The following is a 25,170-nucleotide window of genomic DNA, read 5'->3' as shown; positions in this document are numbered from 1 at the left end:
GCCGCCCTCTTTGTATATTCTTAGTTACTCTATAACACAATATCAAAGAAAAAGAAGTAGTAGGAAGATAAGTAAAGTTCCTGGACACCCGTGTCCCATGACGTCATCCACTTTTTACGCGCCGCACGGAGTAATTCTTTCCTGTAGCCTTCTCACAATGGCTATGGTCTCTGCTATTGCCCCTCGACAACCAATTTGTCTATACTTGCCTCATTTATAATACACATTGTAAATTCTACTAACACTAAAGTATACAGAAGAAGAAGAGAGAAGAAAAGTTTAACCATTGCTATACTTACTACAAAGTATCTGGAAGGCTTCTAAATTCTCTGGCTAGTTTGGAAAAATGTCACTGTTTCGGACAGGATGCCCGACTGGCTTCTAATAATGTCTAAGCAAGACAGAGGTCTTTTAATGATCAGAGAGTACTTCAGACCCACCTTTTCACAGCCAGACTGTCCTTTCCCTCTGCAGTGAATTTTTTCTGCTCGAAGGACCAAAAATGTAAGGAGAATTTATGTGTTTACCGAGGAGAAGACAATCTCAGCTCTCGTGTAGAAGGAAAAGTATCTACCTCCAAGAATAATTACAACACATGATAGGCTACCACTAAAAATGATTAACATAAGTTACAACTTTTAAGGTGTAACTATAATATACAATGAAGCCGCTATGATTTCAATGAGAAGGAATGCAAGGGAAATGGTCTGAGAGACCATCTTATCTTCTGTTTGTCTTATCTCATATTACTCTTTAGTATAGGCCTGCACAAGGGGCGGAAATTTTGCGGCGGGATTTCCAGCAGAATTTCCTCCCCTGGACGCCTGCATAGGATTGCATTGGAAAACGCAATCCTATGCAGACGGCTGCGATTTGTCCGCGTGAAAATACACACAGAAAACAAATCGCAGCATGCTCTATTTCTGTGCGGGTGTCGCAGAGGTCCGCACAGAAATGTCTCTCCCGGCGCCCCGGCTCCGCTCTGCACATGCGCCGGCTGGCCGGCAGCCGTCACATCAAAGAGCCGGAGCCGCGGGAGAGGTGAGCGCCGCACTTGTCCCTGCAGGGGCTCGGGTCAGGTCCCGCTGCGAGAATTCTCGCAGCAGGATCCGACCCGGCCGTCAGCAGGTGGCCATATAGAAAAAGGTTTTGTTTAACCCCTTCGCTGCTTATACTAGCAGGATGCTATATCTTCCTAGTCTACAATCTAATAGCAGAACAAGTAACTGATACATTGGTCTACAATTTTCTTAACATTAATCATGGAGGTTTTCAAGACTTTCATTTAAACCCAGTGGGAATAATGTGTTTAATCTATAAATCCATTACAGATCACGTTTTTCAAGGTATCACATCTATTTTCCACATCCACTGGTACCTGTTGCATCGGAGGGACGTATCTTTTCAGCAGAGCTTTATGAAAAACTTTATGAATCTTCCAAGAATCCAGTAATGCCAGTTCGTAAGCCTTAGGATTGACAATTCTGGTCATCGAAAAGGGTCCCACAAATCGCGGAGCCAGTTTCAATGCAGGAACCTTTAATTTCAAATTCTTGGAAGATAAATAAGCCAATTGACCAACCGAAAAAGAGCCAGAGATAGTGCGTCTGTTAACGTTATTCCTTAGCATGACCCTCCGAGAATGCTCCAAGTTACGACGTACCTCACCCCAAATCTCCTTAAGCCTCTTGACCATAGAATCCGCTGAAGGATTCTCGGACGCCGGTGACACAGAAAAGGAACACCTGGGATGATAGCCAGCATTGCAGAAAAATGGCAAACGACAACCCAACTCTGATGCTTTTACCAAAACCATCCAAAACTGGGCAACAAACTGTACCCTTCGATCCGACACTATATTTTCACGGATGCCATGTAAATGCACTACTTTCTTGATGAAAGTGGAAGCTAATTCGGAAGCCGTAACTTCTTGAGAGGGCCAAAATGTGCCATCTTAGAAAAACAGTCAGCTACCACCCATATGACCTAGCGTCCCCGAGAAACCGGAAGATCCATGACAGAATCCATGGATAAGTGCAACCATGGTCTGGATGGCACCAGGAGTGGCAGAATAGGGCCCTCGGGTCATCTCCTGACATTCTTCCCTCGAACGCAAACGGAACAGGACTCGACAAAACGTCTGAAAATCCCGGGCCATCTGCGTTCACCAGTAGAGACATCTGCGCAATTCCAACGTCCAACGAATACGTGGGTGGCCTGCCAAGATAGATGCATGAGCTTTCTCTAAAACAAGTAAGCATAAGGCACTGGGTACAAACAACCTCGCTTTGGGAAGAACACTCGGAGCACCCGATTGAGCAGCAAGAACCTGGTCGGAGATGTTGGACATCAACGCTGCCACCACCATCCCAGGAGATAGAATACTCTCGGGTTAAGCATCCTCTTGTTTAGGCGCCCCAAAACTGCGGGATAAAGCATCTGCCTTGACGTACTTTGACCCTGGTACATAAGTAACTACAAAATTAAAATGAGAGAAAAATAAAGCCACTGAGCTTGTCGAGCGTTTAGGCGCTTGGCAGACTGTAGATAAATCAAATTCTTGTGATCAGTGAATACAGTAATCTAACGTCTGGCCCCCTCCAGGAAGTGTCTCCACTCTTCAAATGCCCATTTGATATCCAGCAATTCTCCAGCCAATATCATAATTTCGTTCCGCCGGATTAACTTCCTACAGAAAAAGGCACATGGCTGCAGATTGGAGAGAGAGGCAGTTCCCTGGGATAGGACAGCACCCACATCATGCTCAGAAGCATCCACCTCTACAACAAATGAACAATTGAGATTAGGTTGTACGAAAGCCGGGGCAGTAGAAAATGCCTTCTTAAGGTGAGCAAAGGCTTCCTTTGCCTCATGTGACCAGATGTTTACCTCAGCGCCCTTCTTAGTGAGGTCCGTCAAAGGTTTGGCCATAACTGAAAAATTCCTAATGAATTTATGGTAAAAATTTGCAAAACCTAAAAAGCGTTGCAACGCTTTTAAATTAGTTGGTTGACACCATTCAGTTATGGCCCGGACCTTGTCTGAATTCATCTGAATAGCAGAAGGCGTTATGACATACCCCAAAAAAGAGATCTCTTGGACCCCAAATTGGCATTTCTCCAGCTTAGCGAACAATTGATGCTCTCGAAGACGAGAGAGCACAATATGTAAATGACTCAGATGCGTCTCCCAATCGGAGGAAAAAAATCAAAATATCATCCAAATACACTACCACAAAAATACCCATAATATCATGAAATATGGCATTCATGAAGCCCTGAAAAACGGCCGGGGCATAAACCAAACAGCATCACTAAACACTCGAAATGCCTGAAAGGAGTATTAAATGCGGTCTTCCATTCATCCCCTTCTCTAATCCTAATTAGGTTGTATGCTCCCCTGAGATCGAGTTTGGAGAACCTTCTGGCACCTATAACCTGATTAAGGAGATCGGGGATCAGCGGAAGTGAGTATTGATTCTTCACAGTAATCTTGTTCAATGCTCGATAATCAGTACAAGACTGGAGACTACCATCCTTCTTTTCCACAAAGAAGAGCCCAGCCCCCGCAGGAGACTCAGAAGGACGAATATGCCCCTTGGCTAAACTCTCAGTTACATACTCCTTCATCGCCTCCAGTTCAGGGACTGTAACATTGTAAATTCCCCCCTCGGGAATCTTACCCCCAGAAACAAGATCGATTTTGCAATCCCATTCACTATGGGGGGGGCAAAACTTCTGAAAGTTGCTTAGATAATACATCAGCAAACTGCTCTACGTAGTTAGGCAGGCCAGGAATCTCACAACTGGACAAATGCAGTTGAACAGATGTTAAATGATCTCCACAGCCCGCTCCCCACTGTATCAACTCAGAGGCTGCCCAATCAATAACGGGGTTGTGAAGACGTAACCATCGTAACCCCAAACAATATCGACGGATAAATTCTCCATGGCTAGGAACGTACAGGTCTCTGTACGTAATGCTCCTACAGAGAACGTTAGTTCGGGTGTAATCTTCTTAACTAGCCCCGCAGTCAATGGGGTGGAGTCGATTCCAGAAACCTGTATGGGAGAGCTGAAATCCCGCAATTCAGATGCAAATGGCTTAACAAACTCCAAATTTACAAAATTGGCAGCCGCCCCTGAGTCAATAAATGCATGACCATAATTTAGACAGGAACCAAACAAAATGGAACAAGGAAGAAGCAACTTAGAAATACCCGGAAGTACCTGAACTCCTAGGCGATCCCACTGGACATCGCCTAGGAGTGGAAATTTTCCTGCAGCTGTTTCTTGTTACAGGTGGTGACCCGATGACCAGGATCCAAGCAGTAGAAGCACAGCCCATTCTTTAGGCGGAATGCTTTACGATCTGAAGGTGACATATACCCCAGTTCCATGACTTCAGTATGGTTGCTGGGTAGAATGGAAGCCTGCTCCTTCAGTGCTGGGGAGGAACTACCAGACCTAGGCTTAAGTCTGGCCCTAAGACGACGGTCAGCCCGAACTGCTAAAGTGATGGCATGCTCAGGATGAGACAACAGCAGATCCTTTACTGCCTCACACAACCCGGTGAGAAATAAATCCTTTAAGGCCCGGTCATTCCACCCAGAATCAACACAGAACTGTCGGAACTGAGAACAAAAATCCTCGGCTGCACTCTTGCCCTGCAGAAGACTTAACAATTTAGACACCCCATAGCCTGCTCGGTCTGGTTCATTATATATCTGACCTGAGGCTGCAAAGAGACTGACAAGTGGGTGAATCAGATGGCAATGAAAAGGCCCAATTTTGTGGCTCACCACTTAACCGAGGTATAACAATACCCACCCTCTGATAATCCGACCCAGAAGAGTGTGGACACAAACTAAAGTACAATCTGCATACTTCACGAAACGTGAAAAACGCCTTCCGGTCACCAGAAAAGAAATCTGGGAGTGTTGCTTTGGGTTCAAATACTGATGCAGGATAACGGGAAACCATTGCCAGAGCACCAGCTACCACTTGATCTTGGTGCTGGAGGCGGGCTGACAAATCCTGTCCCACCTCGGTCAAACTTTGAACCTGGTTAACCACTGCAGACACAGCCTCCATAGCTGGGAATACTAAAGGCCAGAGAATACAAACTCGAAAAATTGTATGGCCAGTGTTTCTTTTTCAGAACTAGTTAAGAACCAGGGAGCACGGAAGTCCCTACACCAGCCCTCTCCCCTGTCTCTGCCTACTTGGCCCCCTGGGCTAATCCCCAGGGTGACAACTGGGCGGCAGTCCCTACTCTGCACTAAGGGGAACCCCGTGACAGAAGGGACAGAGAAGACCAACTAACAACAAAAACAACTAGCAAACACAAAACCTCAGAGTCAGGGAAAAGCCTGGTCGAGCCAAACGGGAAAGTCAAACCGAGGGAGAGACAAGCTCAGAGTCAAGGAATAGCTGAGTCAGGCAACTGGAGACAGACAGAAGTAGTGGGTGTTAGCTGGAAACCAAATCAAACACTGGCACTGGGCTCCAGTGTCAGCCGAGCTGAATAGAGGAGTCCCTGCCTACGGTGGCGCGGAGTGTGATGATGTGCCAGCCGGTGATGCTATAACTCCGGCCTCTCTCCAACCAAACCTCCTAACAGGAGAACCCCGAGCCCAACCAGCACGGACGCACCTGCCCATACAGCGGGATTCGCACCCCCGACGAGTCCGAGCGCCCACCAGCACAGGGGAACCCCAAGCAACGATGCCCACATGACCGCCGACGGCACTGGGACAGCCAGCACGCCCACACCGAGGACCAACGCCCCCAGTGGTGAGCCTACTCCTAACATATGTTTAGTGGTTCTTGTACGTAAGCACTGTGTGGGTCGCCCTTTATATTGTAATCTGCATAAACATTCTAGCAGATAAATGACATATTTGTTGGAAGAATTGATAACAGATTTAATTGGAAAATTCTCATCAGTCTGGTTGCTTCTAAATTCAACCACCTTATTCTTTATATTGCCACAACATTTGCCCTTACCACATTTATAGCAGACTGTTGTGTTGGGAAAAATGGGATTTGCTGATAGGTTGGTTTTAGGTTTCTAAGTTTGCTTGGGGCAAAAATATTTTTAAGTGCGCGTGCCCTTCTAAAAGATTCTTGGTTTTTGTGGGAAGTTCTAGTGTAGAAGGGGTCTTGGAGTATTAAGCCCCACTGTTTTTCCAACATTTCTTTTATAAGATGCATTATATGTAATAATAAAGCTGTGGTGAACATTATAGAGATCATTATTTGTCTCACCCTACACTGCAGCTGCCATGGGTGAAAAAATATAACTGCAAGGCTGCGGTAGAATTTCCATTCCCAGTATAGCTATCACCTAGTTCTCAGCTATCCAGCTTTCAAAGTCTGCTGATATCCAACTCCCTACAGACCCTAGCTGTCTCAAAGAATATATTGAGAAGGAGCTGACAAGTGTGGTAATTTCCCAGCCCTAGCTCACTGGATGACGGTGGCAGAGGCTAATAGTTCCTGACCTAGAGGCTATCTCACTATACAAAATAAATAAAAAGGAGAATATAAATGATAAAAGACCAGCCACCCTGATGGTGGACAGCTGGCATATCCTGAGTTGCTGAACGCAGTCTCCCTATATAGCTGATCTCAGGTGTAGTCCACATTGGGTGTGTGTTTTAATTATCCAATAAGTTTTGTACGTGTTTTTGGTCTTGTCATCTTTTGCTAGGATATAAAGGTTTTGTGGGCTGTATACACGCCACATAAGTTGCCCATGAGAAAAACATGTTCTTCTAAATGTACACCTCCTACCTTAAGGGCTCAAGTCCACTGGTGGGTTTAAATTCCAAAATCCGTGTGGGGCACCCGCGTGGATGATCCAGAGTTCAAGCCATCCATAGAAAATCATGGGCATCTGTAGCTTAATTAAAACATGCGGATTTGTTTTGTGGAATAGAAGCCGTCCGATCTGCAGCACACCCGGAACTGTCATTCTGGGTGTGCTCCTGGTCCCGTGGGAAAGCAGGAGATTTGAAAAAAAAAAAAACTCCACTGCGCATGTGCAGGGGGCAAGCCGGTGGGCATGGCCCCATGCTGGTGTGCCAACCCACATGCAAGGAGGAGAAGATGAATGACCCACACGCATACGGACAGGTAAGTAATGCCCTCATGCCACGGGCATGCCGCCTATGGAACCCGACCCGCCCGTGGACATCAGGCCTAACTGTTTGCCCTTGAGCCTTATTGCTCATCATTGCAAGTGCTATTTTTAGAGAGAATAGGAGCCTTTTGAATTAAAAAGGCAAATCCGCTCGTATTATCGAATGCATGAAATTAAAACACTTTTTGCTTTTGCTATTCCAATCATAATAATGGCTCTTGGAATATTTTGCTAAAAGTTGCGCTGTGATTGGTTGGTATTTCTTATACTGCAGAGGTAAAATAAAAGCTGCACTGTGATTGGTTGCTATGGGCAACACACATTTTTTAAAAATCTCAATCCATGTTAATGTGTGTTTCATTCAAGTTTTAATTCCAGGCACCGCTAGCTTGATAATCGCATATGTGCGGCAACGACGCCTGCCCATACGTGTCGGACTGTTTGGGGAGGCCTAGCATATGATGTGCACCCCCTTACCCTCCGCCTCACCGCACAGCGCTCCCTTTCAGGATAAAACATAGCCTATGTCCTTCCTCAGGATGCAATTTATCTTTCTGCCAAATGTCATCAAAATCGCGTCCGCAGTTTAGCCGTGAAAAGGTAACAAACAGTCAGACAGTTACTTTCACATTTATAATATTACGGTGTGGATATATAAGTGTGACTGACTGCCTCATCACCAGTTCTCTAAGGCCTCCCTCACACGGGCGTCTTTTGTACAGCGTTTAGTGCTGCGCTAAACGCTGTACAACGCTCCCATTAATTTCAATGGCGCAGCTCACACAAGGCTTAAAACGCAGCGTTTCCAACGCGCTCCATGTTCTATTCTTGACCATTTTCAGCTGTGTGTCTCCCATTGAAATGAATGGGCGTTTTCAGCAACCTGGTTGGATAAAGCTGATGGACTTTTGCTGCCTGTTTCAAGCACCAGGCCTACGTTAGAGAGAGCAAAAGCGATATGTTAGTTAGTAGTCAGATGGTCAGGGATGTGTCGATATGTACATGTGTACTGTGCCGTATTATGAGGTGTTACCCCATATCTAGGTGAAGGAAAGATGGGGATTCCATGGGCTCAATACCGCCATCACAAAATATATAATCTGTGCATCTCACAAAATATATAATATATATGTGTATAGATGATGTAAGTTATACTGCATAACATATAGCTGAACAGATCAATTTTTATACAGGTGGTATCAAGATTATACCGGTGTGAAGACTATGAGCCTAAAACCTATATATATATATATATATATATATATATATATATATATATATATATATTTCATCCCGTCTCCTATGAACATCTTTGATATACGCTTGTACATTTATGTGTTGTTTGCATGACAAGATTGCATTGTTACAGGAATTAGAAATAGAGAATAGCACTTAGAATATATCTTACATTCTTCCTTATCTTCTGTTGCACTGTTCAAAGGTCAGTGTGCAATAGTGTCCAGTAAAGACAATGCCTTAATGTTTAACTGCTATCTATGTAAAAGCACATGACTGGCTGAAATGTACACATATTGACAATAGACCACTCTCCTTTAAAAATACTATATAAAGAAAGATGTTTTGTAATAAAGGTAGATTGTTTTTAGACACGGTCATGATGTCTGTGTCCATTGCTTTCTCACAGCGGCCACCATAACCACCTCTAATTTGGAGCCTCGCAGCATATTGATGAAAAGATTGAATTTCCCTAACACCAGCATGGTCTATATCACTACCATATATACAGGGAGATGTATAACTTATAGCAGCTGTATTTATATAATTATACACAGGATATACCCAGGTTGTACTCCATCTACATATATAAAGACGAAAGCCCTCACTGACTCACTCACTCATTCACTGACTCACTGTCTGACTCGCCACTAAATCTCCAACTTCCCGATGTCGTAGAAACATGAAATTTGGGAAGAGCATAGATTATGTCCAAAATAGAAAAAAGTAAAGAGGTCCCAACTCGATTTAATTCTAGCACAAAAGAATTAGCGTCGAAATTTTACGTATATAATCTAAATCTCTCACTTCCCAATGTCATAGAAACTTAAAATTTGGCACAAGCATCGATTATGTCATAAATAGGAAAAGTTAATGGGTCCGAACTCGATTATTCAATTCTAGCGCAAAAGAACTAGCGTCCAAATTTTACGTACAGAATCTAATTCTCTCACTTCTTGGTGTAATAGAAAGTTGAAACTTGCCACGAGCATTGATTATGTCATAAATAGAAAAAGCTAATGGGTCCAAACTGAATTATTTAATTGACAGCGCAAAAGAATTAGCGTCCAAATTTTACGTACGGAATGTAATTCTCTCACTTTCCCGTGTTATAGAAACTTGAAATTTGGCACGGGCATTGATTATGTCATAAATAGGAAAAGCTAATGGGTCCCAACTCGATTATTCAATTCTATGTGCAAAAGAATTAGCATCCAAATTTTACGTACAAAATCTAATGCTCTCACTTCTTGGTATAATAGAAACTTGAGATTTGGCACGGGCATTGATAATATCATAAATAGGAAAAACTAATGGGTCCCAACTCGATTATTCAATTCTAAGTGCAAAACAATTAGCGTCCAAATTTTACGTACGGAATCTAATCTTTCACTTCCCGGTGTCATAGAAACTTGAAATTTGTACAGGCATTGATTATGTCATAAATTGGAAAAGTTAATAGCTCCCAATCTGATTATTAAATTCTATTCGCAAAAGAATTAGCGTCCAAATTTTACGTACGTAATCTAATTCTCTCACTTCCCGATGTAATTTTATATAAAAGAAACGTCGCATGGTTACCTCCACGTGGTGTTTCCTGGGTAACAGCAAGAACCATGCAAAATGGTGAACATATTTTTTTTCCGGTATCTCTAAAGTAACCACGACTTCATAAGATTTTCCGTGTGAACACCAGATAAACACCAGTACCAAATTAACTCGGGTGAAGCCGGGTATATCAGCTAGTATTATTATGTACAGGAAATGAAAATCGACAGCCAAGGGGCAACCTAAACACTATGCGATAATACATCAGCGGTCGCTAGACTCCACAGGTAAGGGGGACCGAATCCTTTGGCCCACTAGCACTAGCATTCTTATATAGAAGAAGCTAGACTCCACGGGTCAGGGGTCTGGGTCCTTTGGTCCACTAGAGCTAGCATTCTTATACAGAAGAAGCTAGACTCTACTGGTCAGGGGTCTGGGTCCTTTGGCCCACTAGCGCTTGCATTCTTATGTAGAAGAAGCAAGACTCTACTGGTCAGGAGGACCAGGTCCTTTGGCCCGCTAGAGCTAGCATTCCTATAGAGTGGAAGCTAGACTCTACTGGTCAGGGGTCCTGGTACTTTGGTCTACTATAGCTAGCATTCTTATATAGAAGAAGCTAGACCCTACTGGTCAGGGGGATCGGGTCCTATGGCCCACTAGAACTTGCATTCTTATATAGAGGAAGCTAGACTCTACTGATTAGTGGGACATGAGACCGGGTCCTTTGGCCCACTACAGATAGCATTCTTATATAATAAATAATAATAAACTTTATTTGTATAGCGCCAACATATTCCGCAGCACTTACATAGACATGGGGAATACAGAAAGACAAAAATTACACAGCCACGGTTACATAGTAATCAGTTGATGGAAACAATAGGGGTGAGGGTCCTGCTCCAACGAGCTTACATACTACAAATAGTGGGGTGATACAGAAGGTAAAGGGGCTGGAGATGTGCACGGTATGGTCAGGTGGAGAGTGAGGGATGCTATACACATAGACAATGGTCAGACATTTAGCCGCGTGACGGCAGAAATGGTATGACTGCAGGAGCGATTTATGATGGCTAGCAGGGATTGCAGTCAATAGGTCAGGGAGCATGGTATCAGGCGGAGTACAGAGGGGTTTGTTTAGGGAATGCGGTATGCCTCCCTGAAGAGGTGCGTTTTTAGAGCACGCCTGAAGTTCTGTGAGTCCTGGATTGCTTGGGTAGCCTTTGGTAGTGTGTTCCAGAGGACCGATGCTGCCGCATTCAGGAGGGATTGGAGAGGGTAGAGTCTGGTGCAGGGGAGGCCAATCAGCAACGAGGTGCAATAATCGAGCCAGGAGTGGATGAGGGCAACAGTAAGCGTTGTAAGTGTCCACTGTGAGAAAAGAGCGGATTCTTGCGATGTTCTTGAGGTGTAGCTGACATGTTCGGGTGAGAGATTGGATGTAGGAGGTAAAAGAGAGATCAGAGACGAATATGACCCCAAGGCAGCGGGCATGTTGTCTAGGAGTTATGGTGGCGCCGCACACTGAGATGGAAATGTCAGGATGAGGTCGGTTAGTGGAGGGTGGAAATACCAGTAAGTCAGTTTTAGAGAAGTTTAGTTTTAGGTAGAGAGAGGACATAGTGTTAGAGACAGCGGACAGACAGTCGGTGATGTTTTGGAGGAAAGGTGCATAGATGTCATGGGAAGAGGTGTATAGCTGGGTGTTGTCAGCATACAGGTGATATTGGAGGCCAAATCTCCTGACGGTTTGTCCAATAGGGGCTATGTAGATAGAGAAAAGAAGGGGGCCGAGGACCGAGCCTTGGGGGACCCCAACAGCAAGTGGAAGAGGAGGGGAGGTAGAGCCAGCAAAGGAGATGCTGAAAGAGCGGTCAGATAGGTAGGAGGAGAACCAGGAGAGAGCAGTGTCCTTTAGGCCAATGAAGTGAAGCTTACTGAGGAGGAGTTTGTGGTCAACAGTGTCAAATGCTGCGGAAAGGTCAAGGAGAATCAGTAGGGAGTAATCGCCCCTCGATTTGGCTGTCAGTAGGTCATTGAATACTCTGGTAACGGCAGTTTCTGTCGAGTGTTGAGGTCGGAAGCCAGCTGGACTCTACTGGTCAGGGGGACCGGGTCCTTTGGCTCACTAGAGCTAGCATTTTTTTCATAAATGTTTTTAATAAACAATTGAGATATACATTCCACATTACATCGGTTAATTTGTCATTCTTGACATTTCTGGAATCCACGGTCTGGATCAAATTATAATTCTGGAACATATTATGACTGTCTTATTGGCAGATATGTACAGATATAATCTCAATATACATTAATTAAAAATAACACAGAAAAAAAAACTCAGACCTGTCAAGACCTCAGAGTTGTATGCCACCCCTCCCTTCTACTCAATATTCTATGGACGTTATGTATATGTTTTCAGGGCCTGTTCCCAGTGCATCCAGGTATCTGAGACAAGTCCCTGATTCATACGGTGAAGAGTTGATAAAATTCTTAAAGCCCCCCCCCCCCCCCCCCCCACGACAATTGGGACATTCTAGAGAGGAGGATGCCCCAATACCATCTGTTCTTGATACCAATACGTGTGCTAGAAACAATCCCTCAGTTTCTTCCTTTTTCTCTGTGTAAGAATTTCCCAGGCCTCAAAAAACGACTGCACTAGAGATGAGCGAGTATACTCGCTAAGGCACATTACTCGAGGGAGTAGTGCCTTAGCCGAGTATCTCCCCACTCGTCTCTAAAGATTCTGGGGCCGGCGCGGGTGACAGGTGAGTTGCGGCGGGGAGCGGGGGGGGAGAGAGGGAGAGAGAGATCTCTCCTCCGTTCCTCCCCGCTCTCCCCTGCCGCTCCCCACCCCCTGCTTCTTTAGAGACGAGCGGGGAGATACTCAGCTAAGGCACTACTCGCTCGAGTAATGTGCCTTAGCGAGTATACTCGCTCATCTCTAGACTGCACCACCTTTTCTTTAAACAGCAAAGAGCTAGCATTCTTATATAGAGGAAGCTAGACTCTACTGGTCAGGGAGACAGGGTCCTTTGGTCCACTAGAGCTAGCATTCTAATATAGATGAAACTAAACTCTACTGGTCAGGGAAACTGGGTCCTTTGTCCCACTAGGGCAAGAATTCTTATATAGAGGAAGCTAGGCTGCTGGTCAGGGGGACGGGGTCCTTTGGTCCACTAGAGCTAGCATTCTTATATAGTGGAAGCTAGACTCTACTGGTCAGGTGAAATGGGTCCTTTGGCCCACTAGAGCTAGCATTCTTATGCAAAGGAAGCTAGACTCTACTGATCAGGGGGACCGGGTCCTTTGGTCCACTAGATCTAGCACTCTTATATAGCGGAAGCTAGACTCTACTGGTCAGGGGGTCCGGGTTCATTGGTCCACTAAAGCTAGCATTCTAATACAAAGGAAACTAGACTTCACTGGTCAGGGGGACCGGGTCGTTTGGCTCACTAGAGATAGCATTCTTATATAGAGAGAGCTAGGCCCTACTGGTCAGGCGGACCGGGTACTTTGGCCCACTAGAGTAAGCATTCTTATATAGAGGCAGCTAGACTCTACTGGTCAGGGGGATGGGGTCCTTTGGCTCACTAGAGCTAGCATTCTTATATAGAGTAAGCTAGACTCTACTGGTCAGGGGGAACGGGTTCTTTGGCTCACTAGAGCTAGCATTCTTATATAGAGTAAGCTAGACTCTACTGGTCAGGGGGAACGGGTTCTTTGGCCCACTAGTGCTAGCATTCTTATATAGAGCAAGCTGTACTCTACTGGTCAGGGGGCCCAGGGTCACCGATCTGGCACATACAGGACCCAAATGGTGCAAAACGGACCCTACTGATTATAATGGGGTCCGTCCAGCATTCTGACTAGCATTTTTCCAGGCAAAGTAGCGCATCTGCTTGGTGTTTTAATGCATTTTCCCAAAGATTTCTCTATTTGAAATAAAATAGAGCGTAAAAATCTGGATGAAATTAATGACTTTTACAAGATAAGGGATCCTTCACACTGACGAGGGCAATAGCGGGCCGTGAATGTTGGTGCCACATCACCGTTGCCATCTATGTGTAATTTCTGGATGTGATGTGTTTTCACGTGGAAACAGCCTCGCATCACTGCGGGGATGAAGGAGTTCCCACTGCGGCAGAGGATCGCGGAGTTTACCAATCGCTTTCAAAAGGGCCGGCACTACTGTTGGCAGCCTCATTAAAAGCAATGAGCGATATCGCAGAAAGTTAGGACATGCTGTGATTTTATTCCTGCACAGCATCACAGTGCATCACCATGCAGGGAAGCATCACTGATGTTACTGACCCCATGCAAAACGACGGTTTCATATTTCTACGAGACACGGGTGTCTCACAATGCACAAATCTTCTAGTCTGAAGGCATCCGGACCAACACCCCACAGAAAAATTTACATGAAGGAAATCTGATGAAACTTGATCTTTGCCTCCCCAATGCCGGTTATAGAAACTGGTAAAACTCATCGCCAGAAGAATCAGAGCCCGAAAATCTCATGGAACTTCTGTAGACTAGGATAAGCGACCTTTACTGCAACAGGATCTACACTGAGGACACAGAAGAATCCTGAATCCTGGGGGTGAAGGACCGGGACCCTCCGACCACAGTGGGGCAGCATTCTCACACATAGGAAATGAATCCTGGGGGGGTGAAGGACTGGGACCCTCCGACCAGGAGGGGGCAGCATCCTCACACAGAGGAAAAGAAATCCTGGGGGGTGAAGGACTGGGACTAATAAAGACACCGCAGAAAACGTTACATGAAGGAAGCCAAAATTTGATGAAACGTGATATCCGCCTCTCAGCTGCCGGTTATAGAAACCGGTAAAACTGATCGCCAGAAGAATTAAAGCCTGAAAGTCTCATAGAGTTTCTGTAGACTACTGGGGCCTCACACGGGCGGATTTGGGTATGGAAGCACTTTTGCGCCCGTCTGCGCACTTTACTGTGCATTTTCACATCCTAAGTTAAAGGGCTATTTAGCCTAATGATCCGCAGGTGTGCTCTTTTCCTAGCAGAATTGCAGAGTGTTTCCTGCATTCTCTTGAACATTTGCGCACTTCCCATAGACTTCCATGGAGACCGCCCATGCAAAACCACCCTAAGGCGGCAAAGCATCCTGCAATTTCAAACACAGCGCTTTGCTGCAACTTTACTTTTGGTTGCAGCTTCCTGTGTCTAATGGAACATTTTAGCACTCCCAATCATTGCGATGGGAGATAATGAGCAGACAGCACTCAATTATGGGTCTGGAAAGCGCCGCCCATCGCTGTGATCAAACGCATGTCTACGAGGAGCCATTGACTTAATGAATTATAGCGTTATACCGTGATTAACGAGGTCTAAGGGTGATTGTAAACGGAACAATCATTGTTCAAATGAGTGAAAGTGAGCGATAATCATTCAGTGTGACTGCCAGACGACAGAACGGAGAACGAGAAAATTGTTCGCTTTTTGCTCATTTCCTGCAGGTATTAAGGGTTAATCAGCGCTCGGTCGCTCCGTCTCAGTCACTTATACGGCGAATGTAAAAGACGGAACGATTCTAAATTATTTCTGGTTGAACGACCAGCGATGTATCTGCTGGTATAAAAGGCCTTTAGATAAGAGTCCTTTACTGCAGCCGGGTCTACACTGAGGATACAGGAGGATACTAAATCCAGGGGGGTGAAGGACCAGGACCATCTGACCAGGAGGGGGCAGCATCCTCACACAGAGGAAGAGGAATCCTGGGGGGTGAAGGACAGGGACCCTCTGACCAGGAGCGGGCAGCATCCTCACACAGAGAAAGAGGAATCCTGGGGGTGAAGGACCGGGACCCTCCGACCAGGAGGGGGCAGCACCCTCACACACAGGAAGAGAAATCCTTGGGGGTGAAGGACAGGGACCCTCTGACCAGGAGCGGGCAGCATCCTCACACAGAGAAAGAGGAATCCTGAGGAGTGAAGGACCAGGATGCTCTGACCAGAAGAGGGCAGCATCCTCACACAGAGGAAAAGAAATCCAGGGGGGTGAAGAACCAGGACCCCCCAATCAGGAGGGGGCAGCATCCCCAAAAAGGGGAAGGGAAATCTTGGGGGGTGAAGGACCAGGACCCTTTGACCAGGAGAGGGCAGCATCCTCACACAGAGGAGAAATCCTGTGGGATGAAGGACTGGGACCCTCTGACCAGGAGGGGGCAGCTTCCTCACACTGAGAAGGAGAAATGCTGTTGGGTGAAGGACTGGGATCCTCTGACCAGAAGGGGGCAGCATCCTAACACTGAGGAGAAATCCTGTTGGGTGAAGGACCGGGATCCTCTGACCAGGAGGGGGCAGCATCCTCACACTTAGAAGGAGAAATCCCGAGGGGTGAAGGACCAGGACCCTCTGACCAAGAGGGGGCAGCATCCTCACACAGAGGAAGAGGAATCGTGGGCGGTTAAGAACCAGATGATCTGACCAGGAGGGGGCAGCATCCTCACACAGAAAAAGAGGAATCCTGGGGGGTGAAGGACTGGGACCCTCTGACCAGGAGAGAGCAACACCTTCACACTGAGAAGGAGAAATCCTGTGGGGTGAAGGACTGGAATCCTCTGACAACGAGGGGGTAGTATCATCACACCGAGGAGAAATCCTGGAGGGTGAAGAACCGGGACCCACCGACCAGTAGGGCGCAGCATCGACACAGAGGAAGAGAAATTCTAGAAGGATGAAGGACTGGGACCCTCTGATCAGAAGAGAGGAGCATACTCACACAGAGGAGGAGAAATCCAGGGGGTTAAGAAACAGGACCCTTCGACCAGGAGGCGGCAGCATCCTCACACAAAGGAAGACGAATCCTGGGCGGTGAAGGACCGGGACCCTCTGACCAGGAGGGGGCAGCATTCTCACATAGAGGAAGAGGAATCCTGGGTGGTGAAGGACCAGGACCCTCTGACCAGGAGAGGGCAGCATCAACACAGAGGAAAAGAAATCCTCGCGGGATGAAGGACCAGAACCCTAAGACCAGGAGGGGGCAGCATTCTCACACAGAGGAAGAGAAATCCTGGTGGGTGAAGGACTTGGAGCCTGTGACCAGGAGGGGGCAGCATCCCCACACAGAGAAAGAGGAATCCTGGGGCCAACAAAACCAAGTCTTCCTGCATTTTGCGCACAGCCCTCCCAGCAGCCTCCTCTTCTCCTATCTCCACAGAACGCATTATTAGTAAACCCCTCCCCTTACAGTCATGTGACCTCAGACCATGTGACTTCCTGTCCTCAGACCTCCTAGGAGCCCCTCCATTCCAGCATCTACCCCGGTGGAGGTACGGGAGGGTTGTGAGACCTTCTGGCATCAGCAGGTTGTATGATGGGTCCTCATGAAGGAGACGGCGCCCCCTGGTGGATGATGAGAGTCTCTCCCTGAAGTTACCAGCTGTAACCCTTTCACTGCCTGAGAGGTGACATGTGCTCCTCACACAGCAGTGGGGGACAATTAGGAGTTTAAGGGTTAATCACTGTAACCCTGCACTGGCCACTGAGTCCTATAGGAGCTGTGAGGAAGGGGTTCACTGAGGGATCTCCGACAGACGGCAGCTCAGGGGCTTTCTGCAGTGACAGGAAGAAGGCGGCACGTTGTCATCTGTAGGTCGGTGTGAGTCTCCCACACAGGGAAGCGCCGTCTATGGAGAGCAGCGCCATTGTTTATTACATTCACTGCAAGTCAGAAGTTGTAGAAGAGGAGAAAAACCTGCGGAACGTCCGGAGCGAACGCAGAAATTGTAGGGAGAAACACGGAGGATCCACCGGTGAGCGACATAACTCTATCCGCCATCAGGACCATAGAAGACGTGTGTGATGTCACCGGTCACTATTCTGTCACTACCGTCACCACTATCTGATGTCACCGGTCACTATTCTGTCACTACCGTCACCACTATCTGATGTCACCTGTCACTATTCTGTCACTGCTGTCACCACTATCTGATGTCACCGGTCACTATTCTGTCACTACTGTCACCACTATCTGATGTCACCGGTCACTATTATGTCACTACTGTCACCACTATCTGATGTCACCGGTCACTATTCTGTCACTACTGTCACCACTATCTGATGTCACCGGTCACTATTATGTCACTACTGTCACCACTATCTGATGTCATCTGTCACTATTCTGTCACTACCGTCACCACTATCTGATATCACCGGTCACTATTCTGTCACTACTGTCACCACTATCTGATGTCACCTGTCACTATTCTGTCACTACTGTCACCACTATCTGATGTCACCTGTCACTATTCTGTCACTACTGTCACCACTATCTGATGTCACCTGTCACTATTCTGTCACTACCGTCACCACTATCTGATGTCACCGGTCACTATTCTGTCACTACTGTCACCACAATCTGATGTCACCGGTCACTATTCTGTCACTACTGTCACCACTATCTGATGTCACCGGTCACTATTCTGTCACTACTGTCACCACTATCTGATGTCACCGGTCACTATTCTGTCACTACTGTCACCACTATCTGATGTCACCGGTCACTATTCTGTCACTACTGTCACCACTATCTGATGTCACCGGTCACTATTCTGTCACTACTGTCACCACTATCTGATGTCACCGGTCACTATTCGGTCACTACTGTCACCACTATCTGATGTCACCGGTCACTATTCTGTCACTACTGTCACCACTATCTGATGTCACCGGTCACTATTCTGTCACTACTGTCACCACTATCTGATGTCACCGGTCACTATTCGGTCACTACTGTCACCACTATCTGATGTCACCGGTCACTATTCTGTCACTACTGTCACCACTATCTGATGTCACCGGTCACTATTATGTCACTACTGTCACCACTATCTGATGTCACCGGTCACTATTCTGTCACTACTGTCACCACTATCTGATGTCACCGGTCACTATTCTGTCACTACCGTCACCACTCTCTGATGTCACCGGTCACTATTCTGTCACTACTGTCACCACTATCTGATGTCACCTGTCACTATTCTGTCACTACCGTCACCACTATCTGATGTCACCTGTCACTATTCTGTCACTACTGTCACCGCTATCTGATGTCACCTGTCACTATTCTGTCACTACCGTCACCACTATCTGATGTCACCGGTCACTATTCTGTCACTACTGTCACCACAATCTGATGTCACCGGTCACTATTCTGTCACTACTGTCACCACTATCTGATGTCACCGGTCACTATTCTGTCACTACTGTCACCACTATCTGATGTCACCGGTCACTATTCTGTCACTACTGTCACCACTATCTGATGTCACCGGTCACTATTCGGTCACTACTGTCACCACTATCTGATGTCACCGGTCACTATTCTGTCACTACTGTCACCACTATCTGATGTCACCGGTCACTATTATGTCACTACTGTCACCACTATCTGATGTCACCGGTCACTATTATGTCACTACTGTCACCATTATCTGATGTCACCTGTCACTATTATGTCACCACTATCTGATGTCACCTGTCTCTATTCTGTCACTACTGTCACCACTATCTTATGTCACCGGTCACTATTCTGTCACTGCTGTCACCACTATCTGATGTCACCGGTCACTATTCTGTCACTACCGTCACCGCTATCTGATGTCACCGGTCACTATTCTGTCACTACCGTCACCACTATCTGATGTCACCGGTCACTATTCTGTCACTACTGTCACCACTATCTGATGTCACCGGTCACTATTCTGTCACTACTGTCACCACTATCTGGTATCACCGGTCACTATTCTGTCACTACCGTCACCACTATCTGATGTCACCGGTCACTATTCTGTCTCTACCGTCACCACTATCTGATGTCACCTGTCACTATTCTGTCACTACCGTCACCACTATCTGATGTCACCTGTCACTATTCTGTCACTACCGTCACCACTATCTGATGTCACCGGTCACTATTCTGTCACTACTGTCACCACTATCTGATGTCACCTGTCACTATTCTGTCACTACCGTCACCACTATCTGATGTCACCTGTCACTATTCTGTCACTACTGTCACCACTATCTGATGTCACCGGTCACTATTGTGTCACTACTGTCACCACTATCTGATGTCACCTGTCACTATTCTGTCACTACTGTCACCACTATCTGATGTCACCTGTCACTATTCTGTCACTACTGTCACCACTATCTGATGTCACCTGTCACTATTCTGTCACTACTGTCACCACTATCTGATGTCACTGGTCACTATTCTGTCACTACTGTCACCACTATCTTATGTCTCCGGTCACTATTATGTCACTACTGTCACCACTATCTGCTGTCACCTGTCACTATTCTTTCACTACCGTCACCACTATCTGATGTCACCGGTCACTATTCTGTCACTACCGTCACCACTATCTGATGTCACCGATCACTATTCTGTCACTACTGTCACCACTATCTGATGTCACCGGTCACTATTCTGTCACTACCGTCACCACTATCTGATGTAACTATTCTGTCACTACTGTCACCACTATGTTATGTCACCGGTCACTATTCTGTCACTACCCTCACCACTATCTGATGTCATCTGTCACTATTCTGTCACTACCGTCACCACTATCTGATGTCACCTGTCACTATTCTGTCACTACTGTCACCACTATCTGATGTCACCGTTCACTATTCTGTCACTACTGTCACCACTATCTGATGTAACTATTCTGTCACTACTGTCACCACTATGTTATGTCACCGGTCACTATTCTGTCACTACCCTCACCACTATCTGATGTCATCTGTCACTATTCTGTCACTACCGTCACCACTATCTGATGTCACCGGTCACTATTCTGTCACTACTGTCACCACTATGTTATGTCACCGGTCACTATTCTGTCCCTACTGTCACCACTATCTGATGTCACTATTCTGTCACTACTGCCACCACTATCTGATGTCAAAACACAGTAAAAAGCAGCTCTGAACTTGGAGAAGAGTCATTGGGACGGTCGCTGACGACTTCTCCGTGCCTGGGTCGCTTATCAGTCCAATTGATCCGGGTGAGGAGAACCCTGTCGGGATTTTGTGTTGCCTGTAGTTCATAAAACTCACAAAACAGCTTCTCTTTAATATCATCTTAAAGGTGTTTTTTTCCATGAATTGCTTCATTACCCCTGTGTCCTTCCTGGTTGCTGCTGACCAGGACATGTGATTGGCTGCAGCCAATCACTGGCTACAGCGGAGAGCTTTTATAGCCAGTGATTGGCTGCGGCAGTCACATGTCCTGGTCAGCAGCAACCAGGAAGGACATGGGTTGTGAAGCATTTTTAAGCAATGGAAAAAAACACAAATGTTTCCTCTTATTATCACGAGTAAATTTATAATGTTTTTTTTTTTTTTTTTTTACATTGTTTCATATTCTTTCTATTTAGGACCCTACATGACTGATTCATCAAAGATGGAGAAGGACAAAAACAAGATGGCTGAAAGTGTATTAAATATCACCCTAGAAATACTCTTCCAGCTTACTGGGGAGGTGAGAGATTCTGATGATGTCACAATACATCATTCTTATCTATGGTAATAACAGATGATGTCACTGGAGAGGGGAGAGATTCTGGTGATGTCACATTACATCATTCTTATCTATGGTAATAACAGATGATGTCACTGGAGAGGGGAGAGATTCTGGTGATGTCACATTACATCATTCGTATCTATGGTAATAACAGATGTCACTGGAGAGAGGAGAGATTCTGATGATGTCACATTACATCATTCTTATCTATGGTAATAACAGATGATGTCACTGGAGAGGGGAGAGATTCTGATGATGTCACATTACATCATCCTTATCTATGGTAATAACAGATGATGTCGCTGTAGAGGTGATGGACTCTGGAAATGTCTGTAGTGATATTTATTAATGTCTTCCCATATACAGGATTACACAGTAGTGAAGAAGACCTCTAGTGATGACTGTCGGGCCCCTGTGTGTGATGGATGGGGAAGACCCCTGAGCCCAATTATGGCTCCCCCACTTCACCCCCCGATACATGAGGACATCAATGTACAGAAGATTCTTGAACTTACCAACAAGATGATTGAGCTGCTGACTGGAGAGGTGACGCTGCAGGCAATGCTGGGACATTATACAGTAACAGCACTGGAGGCTTCTGGGTGATGACTGTATATTGTGTTGTCAGGTTCCTATAAGGTGTCAGGATGTCGCTGTCTATTTCTCCATGGAGGAGTGGGAGTATTTAGAAGGACACAAGGATCTGTACAAGGACGCCATGATGGAGACCCGCCAGCCGTTCCCATCACCAGGTAATGGACGTATTTAGCAGGATTGTAGCTGGGGGGAGTGGGGCATGTGCCCCTGGTGCTTGTAGGCAGGAAGGTGCTGGGCAGGCAGGACACTGTGCTAGTTGGATTAGTGAAGCCACTAACTACACAGTTGTTGATTAAAGTCAGTGTATAATCAGTAGGCCTACAGATCAGCAATACACATTTAATCGCTGATATGTAAGCATCCCGGTCCTACAGTGATGCTAGTCAGCGACTGCCCGGCGGACGGCTGCTGTATCAAGCGTTAGCTAGAGAATGCGGCTGCAGAAGATCTCTGCTCCACCAGCCCGACTGCTACAGTAGCCGGCGGCGGTGCAGGGCTGGAGAGGTGCCTTGGCTCATGCTGCCCCTGAACCCCAAACTATCCCCACCAGCCCCTCCTCCACTTTGCATTTACTGCTTGCAGGCCCGGAGGAGGAGGGATCCGGCATCACCGGTAAGAGGTTGGGGCTACACAGTGCAGCATGCCTTCATTGTGCTGCTATGAGTCAAACGAGGGTGCTGGATAATGGGAAAGGAGAACGGAGAGGGACTGTTAGATACTAAGGTCAGGACCTGAGAATGGGATGGTGAGGGAATGGAAAGAAAAAATGAATTTTGTGAAAGTATGGATGTAAAAAGTGTGGTACCTGTGATAATAATGCTTGGTAGGATATTGGTATGGTATTTAGGAGGTGTATGGAATGAAGTACGATATGGTGTTATGATTAGAGATGAGCAAGCACCAAAATGCTCGGGTGCTCGTTACTCGAGTCAAACTTTTTCGTAATGCTCAAGAGCTCGTTTCAAATAACGAACCACATTGAAGTCAATGGGACTCTCGAACATTTTTGAAGGTGACCCATGCTCCTCATGGGGAAAGCTGTGCGAATCACCTGAAAACATCAGAAAGTGATGGAAACAGAAAGGCATAGGGAACAGCAGGGGCAACATGTATGGATGCATCTGAGGCTCTCAGGTCACACTATTAAGCCAAATTGTGGGCAAGAGCCTGGCGGTCAACCCCCTAACAATTTAGTTGGGACAGACCATAATCAGCAAGGCACACATGCTGGCACACCTTAGCTAAGCACCACACTAGGTGCAACGAAGGCCAATCACTGCCTGCGGGTGACACCACTGCCTCTTCTCCTGTGTTACATTCTGGCATTGCTGTCCACTCCCCACCAAGACGCAGGCACGAGGATGCGTCCACAGCGTACTGAAAATTTTTCCCAGCGCTGCATCCATCTGTCCACATCCCAGACAGGGTAAGGTGCACCCCTTCGCGTACTTCGCCGAAGGGAGCTTCACGACGCCGTAGGACGGTCCAACGCCGCCCCTGCACGGAGCGGCATGTGAAAGAGGAGCGGCCCTTTCCTCTCGTCCTGGGGGTTCAGGTCAACCCGCCTTTGTCCAGGAGTAATGGCGGAGAGCTAGTGGTCTTGACCTATTTTCTCAAAGTGCCGAGAAGGAGTGGGGATGCGCACACTGGAGTCAATGCACCGTAGCCGCCCTGCTGACGACTTTCTTTGGGACAGAGCCACGGAGTCCCTGGGTCCCCACTCTGCCGATCTGCCCGCGGTAGCTGGCGGGTGGCCGTCCGACGTGGGCACCTCCTCCAAGCGTCCGGGCACACAACGACGCCTCTGCCAGTTGAGGAAGTGGTGCAAATAGAAAAAAAATATATCTCCACGAGGGGCTTGTTAACCAGTGCCCCAGGGAAGGACAACATGAACCGTGAAGAAATTAGTGGCCAAAGATGGTTTCCGCGCTGGGATACGTTTCCGTACACCGGGTGACCCTTTTAAAGTTGTGCTTTATAGCTGACAAATCGCAGACAAATTAATGTATAATTGTAAGTGCTATCTCATGCCACCTCCGTCGCAGCATTTCATTAGCCACAAACGCCAGCATAGTGGGGACTCAGAGGCCAGTACTTCTACATTGTTTATGAAGAAAGCAACCCATTTTAAAAAGAATTTTTTTTTACCAACATTGCAGGTGAGAACCTGAAAGATCTGTGGAGCGAGAGTGCAGGGTAATTGTTTACCAAGACTATAGGCGAACCCCTGAAACGTGTACCAAGACTATAGGCGAACCCCTGAAACATTTGTGTACCAAGAGTATAGGCGAACCCCAGAAACAATTGCTTTACCAAGAGTATAGGTGAACCCCTGAAACATCTGTGTACCAAGCGTATAGGCGAACCCCGGAAAAATTTGTGTACCAAGAGTATAGGTGTACCTCTGAAAAAGTTGTTTACCCAGAGTACAGGTGAAACCCTGAAAATTTTTTTAAAAATAGAGTTCATACTTGCTTAATTTGCTAACTGAGCCTGTAGGCAGCCCTCCGTAAAAATTAGTTTTTACAGAGCATGCTGACATGCTGGTTTAGGAGGAGGAGGGAGAAAATCAGAAAAGGATAGTTCAAGCTACTTCTTCCCTTTTTTGGAGGAATAGAGGGTGCATGGTTCTCCAGTTCCAGCTTAAAGATACTTTATATTATGCTGCTTTCCACTGGTGAAGAAGAAAGGTCAGGGGAAATCCAGGCTTTGTTCATCCTAATGAGTGTAGGCCTGTCGGTGCTGTCAGTTGACAGGCGGCTACGCTTATCCGTGATAATTCCCCCAGCAGCACTACACACCCTCTGTGATATGACCCTAGCGGCAGGGCAGGCCAGCACCTCCAATGCGTACAGTGCAAGTTTGTGCCATGTGTCAAGCTTTGACACCCAATAGTTGTATGGAACAGAGGGATTACAGAGGACGTTGGTAAGATCGGCTCTGTACTCCCACACCATCTTTTTACAGTGTTCCCTCCTACTCAGCCTAGACTGGGGAATGGTGACACAGTCTGGCTGGGGAGCCATAAAACTGACAAAGGCCTTGAAGAGTGTCCCCCTGCCTGCGCTAGACA

General features: G+C 46.6%; 1 protein-coding gene across 1 annotated transcript in view; it reads left to right on the top strand.

The window, feature by feature from the left end:
• The first annotated feature begins 17,082 nt into the window (after positions 1–17,082).
• Positions 17,083–25,170, top strand: part of LOC136627323 (zinc finger protein 585A-like) — a 194,404-nt gene continuing 186,316 nt past the window's right edge. The window contains exons 1-5 of the mRNA XM_066602328.1: positions 17,083–17,718; positions 20,891–20,982; positions 21,355–21,458; positions 21,867–22,046; positions 22,129–22,252. Coding sequence (XP_066458425.1) covers positions 21,363–21,458; positions 21,867–22,046; positions 22,129–22,252 — 400 coding nt within the window. The 5' untranslated portion in view covers positions 17,083–17,718; positions 20,891–20,982; positions 21,355–21,362. The remainder of the gene's footprint in view (positions 17,719–20,890; positions 20,983–21,354; positions 21,459–21,866; positions 22,047–22,128; positions 22,253–25,170) is intronic.

This window comes from Eleutherodactylus coqui, chromosome 5, assembly GCF_035609145.1.
Source record: "Eleutherodactylus coqui strain aEleCoq1 chromosome 5, aEleCoq1.hap1, whole genome shotgun sequence".
Taxonomy (NCBI): Eukaryota; Metazoa; Chordata; class Amphibia; order Anura; family Eleutherodactylidae; genus Eleutherodactylus; species Eleutherodactylus coqui.
The sequence above is the reverse complement of the archived record's forward strand: the minus strand, read 5'-3'. Positions and strand labels throughout refer to the sequence as shown.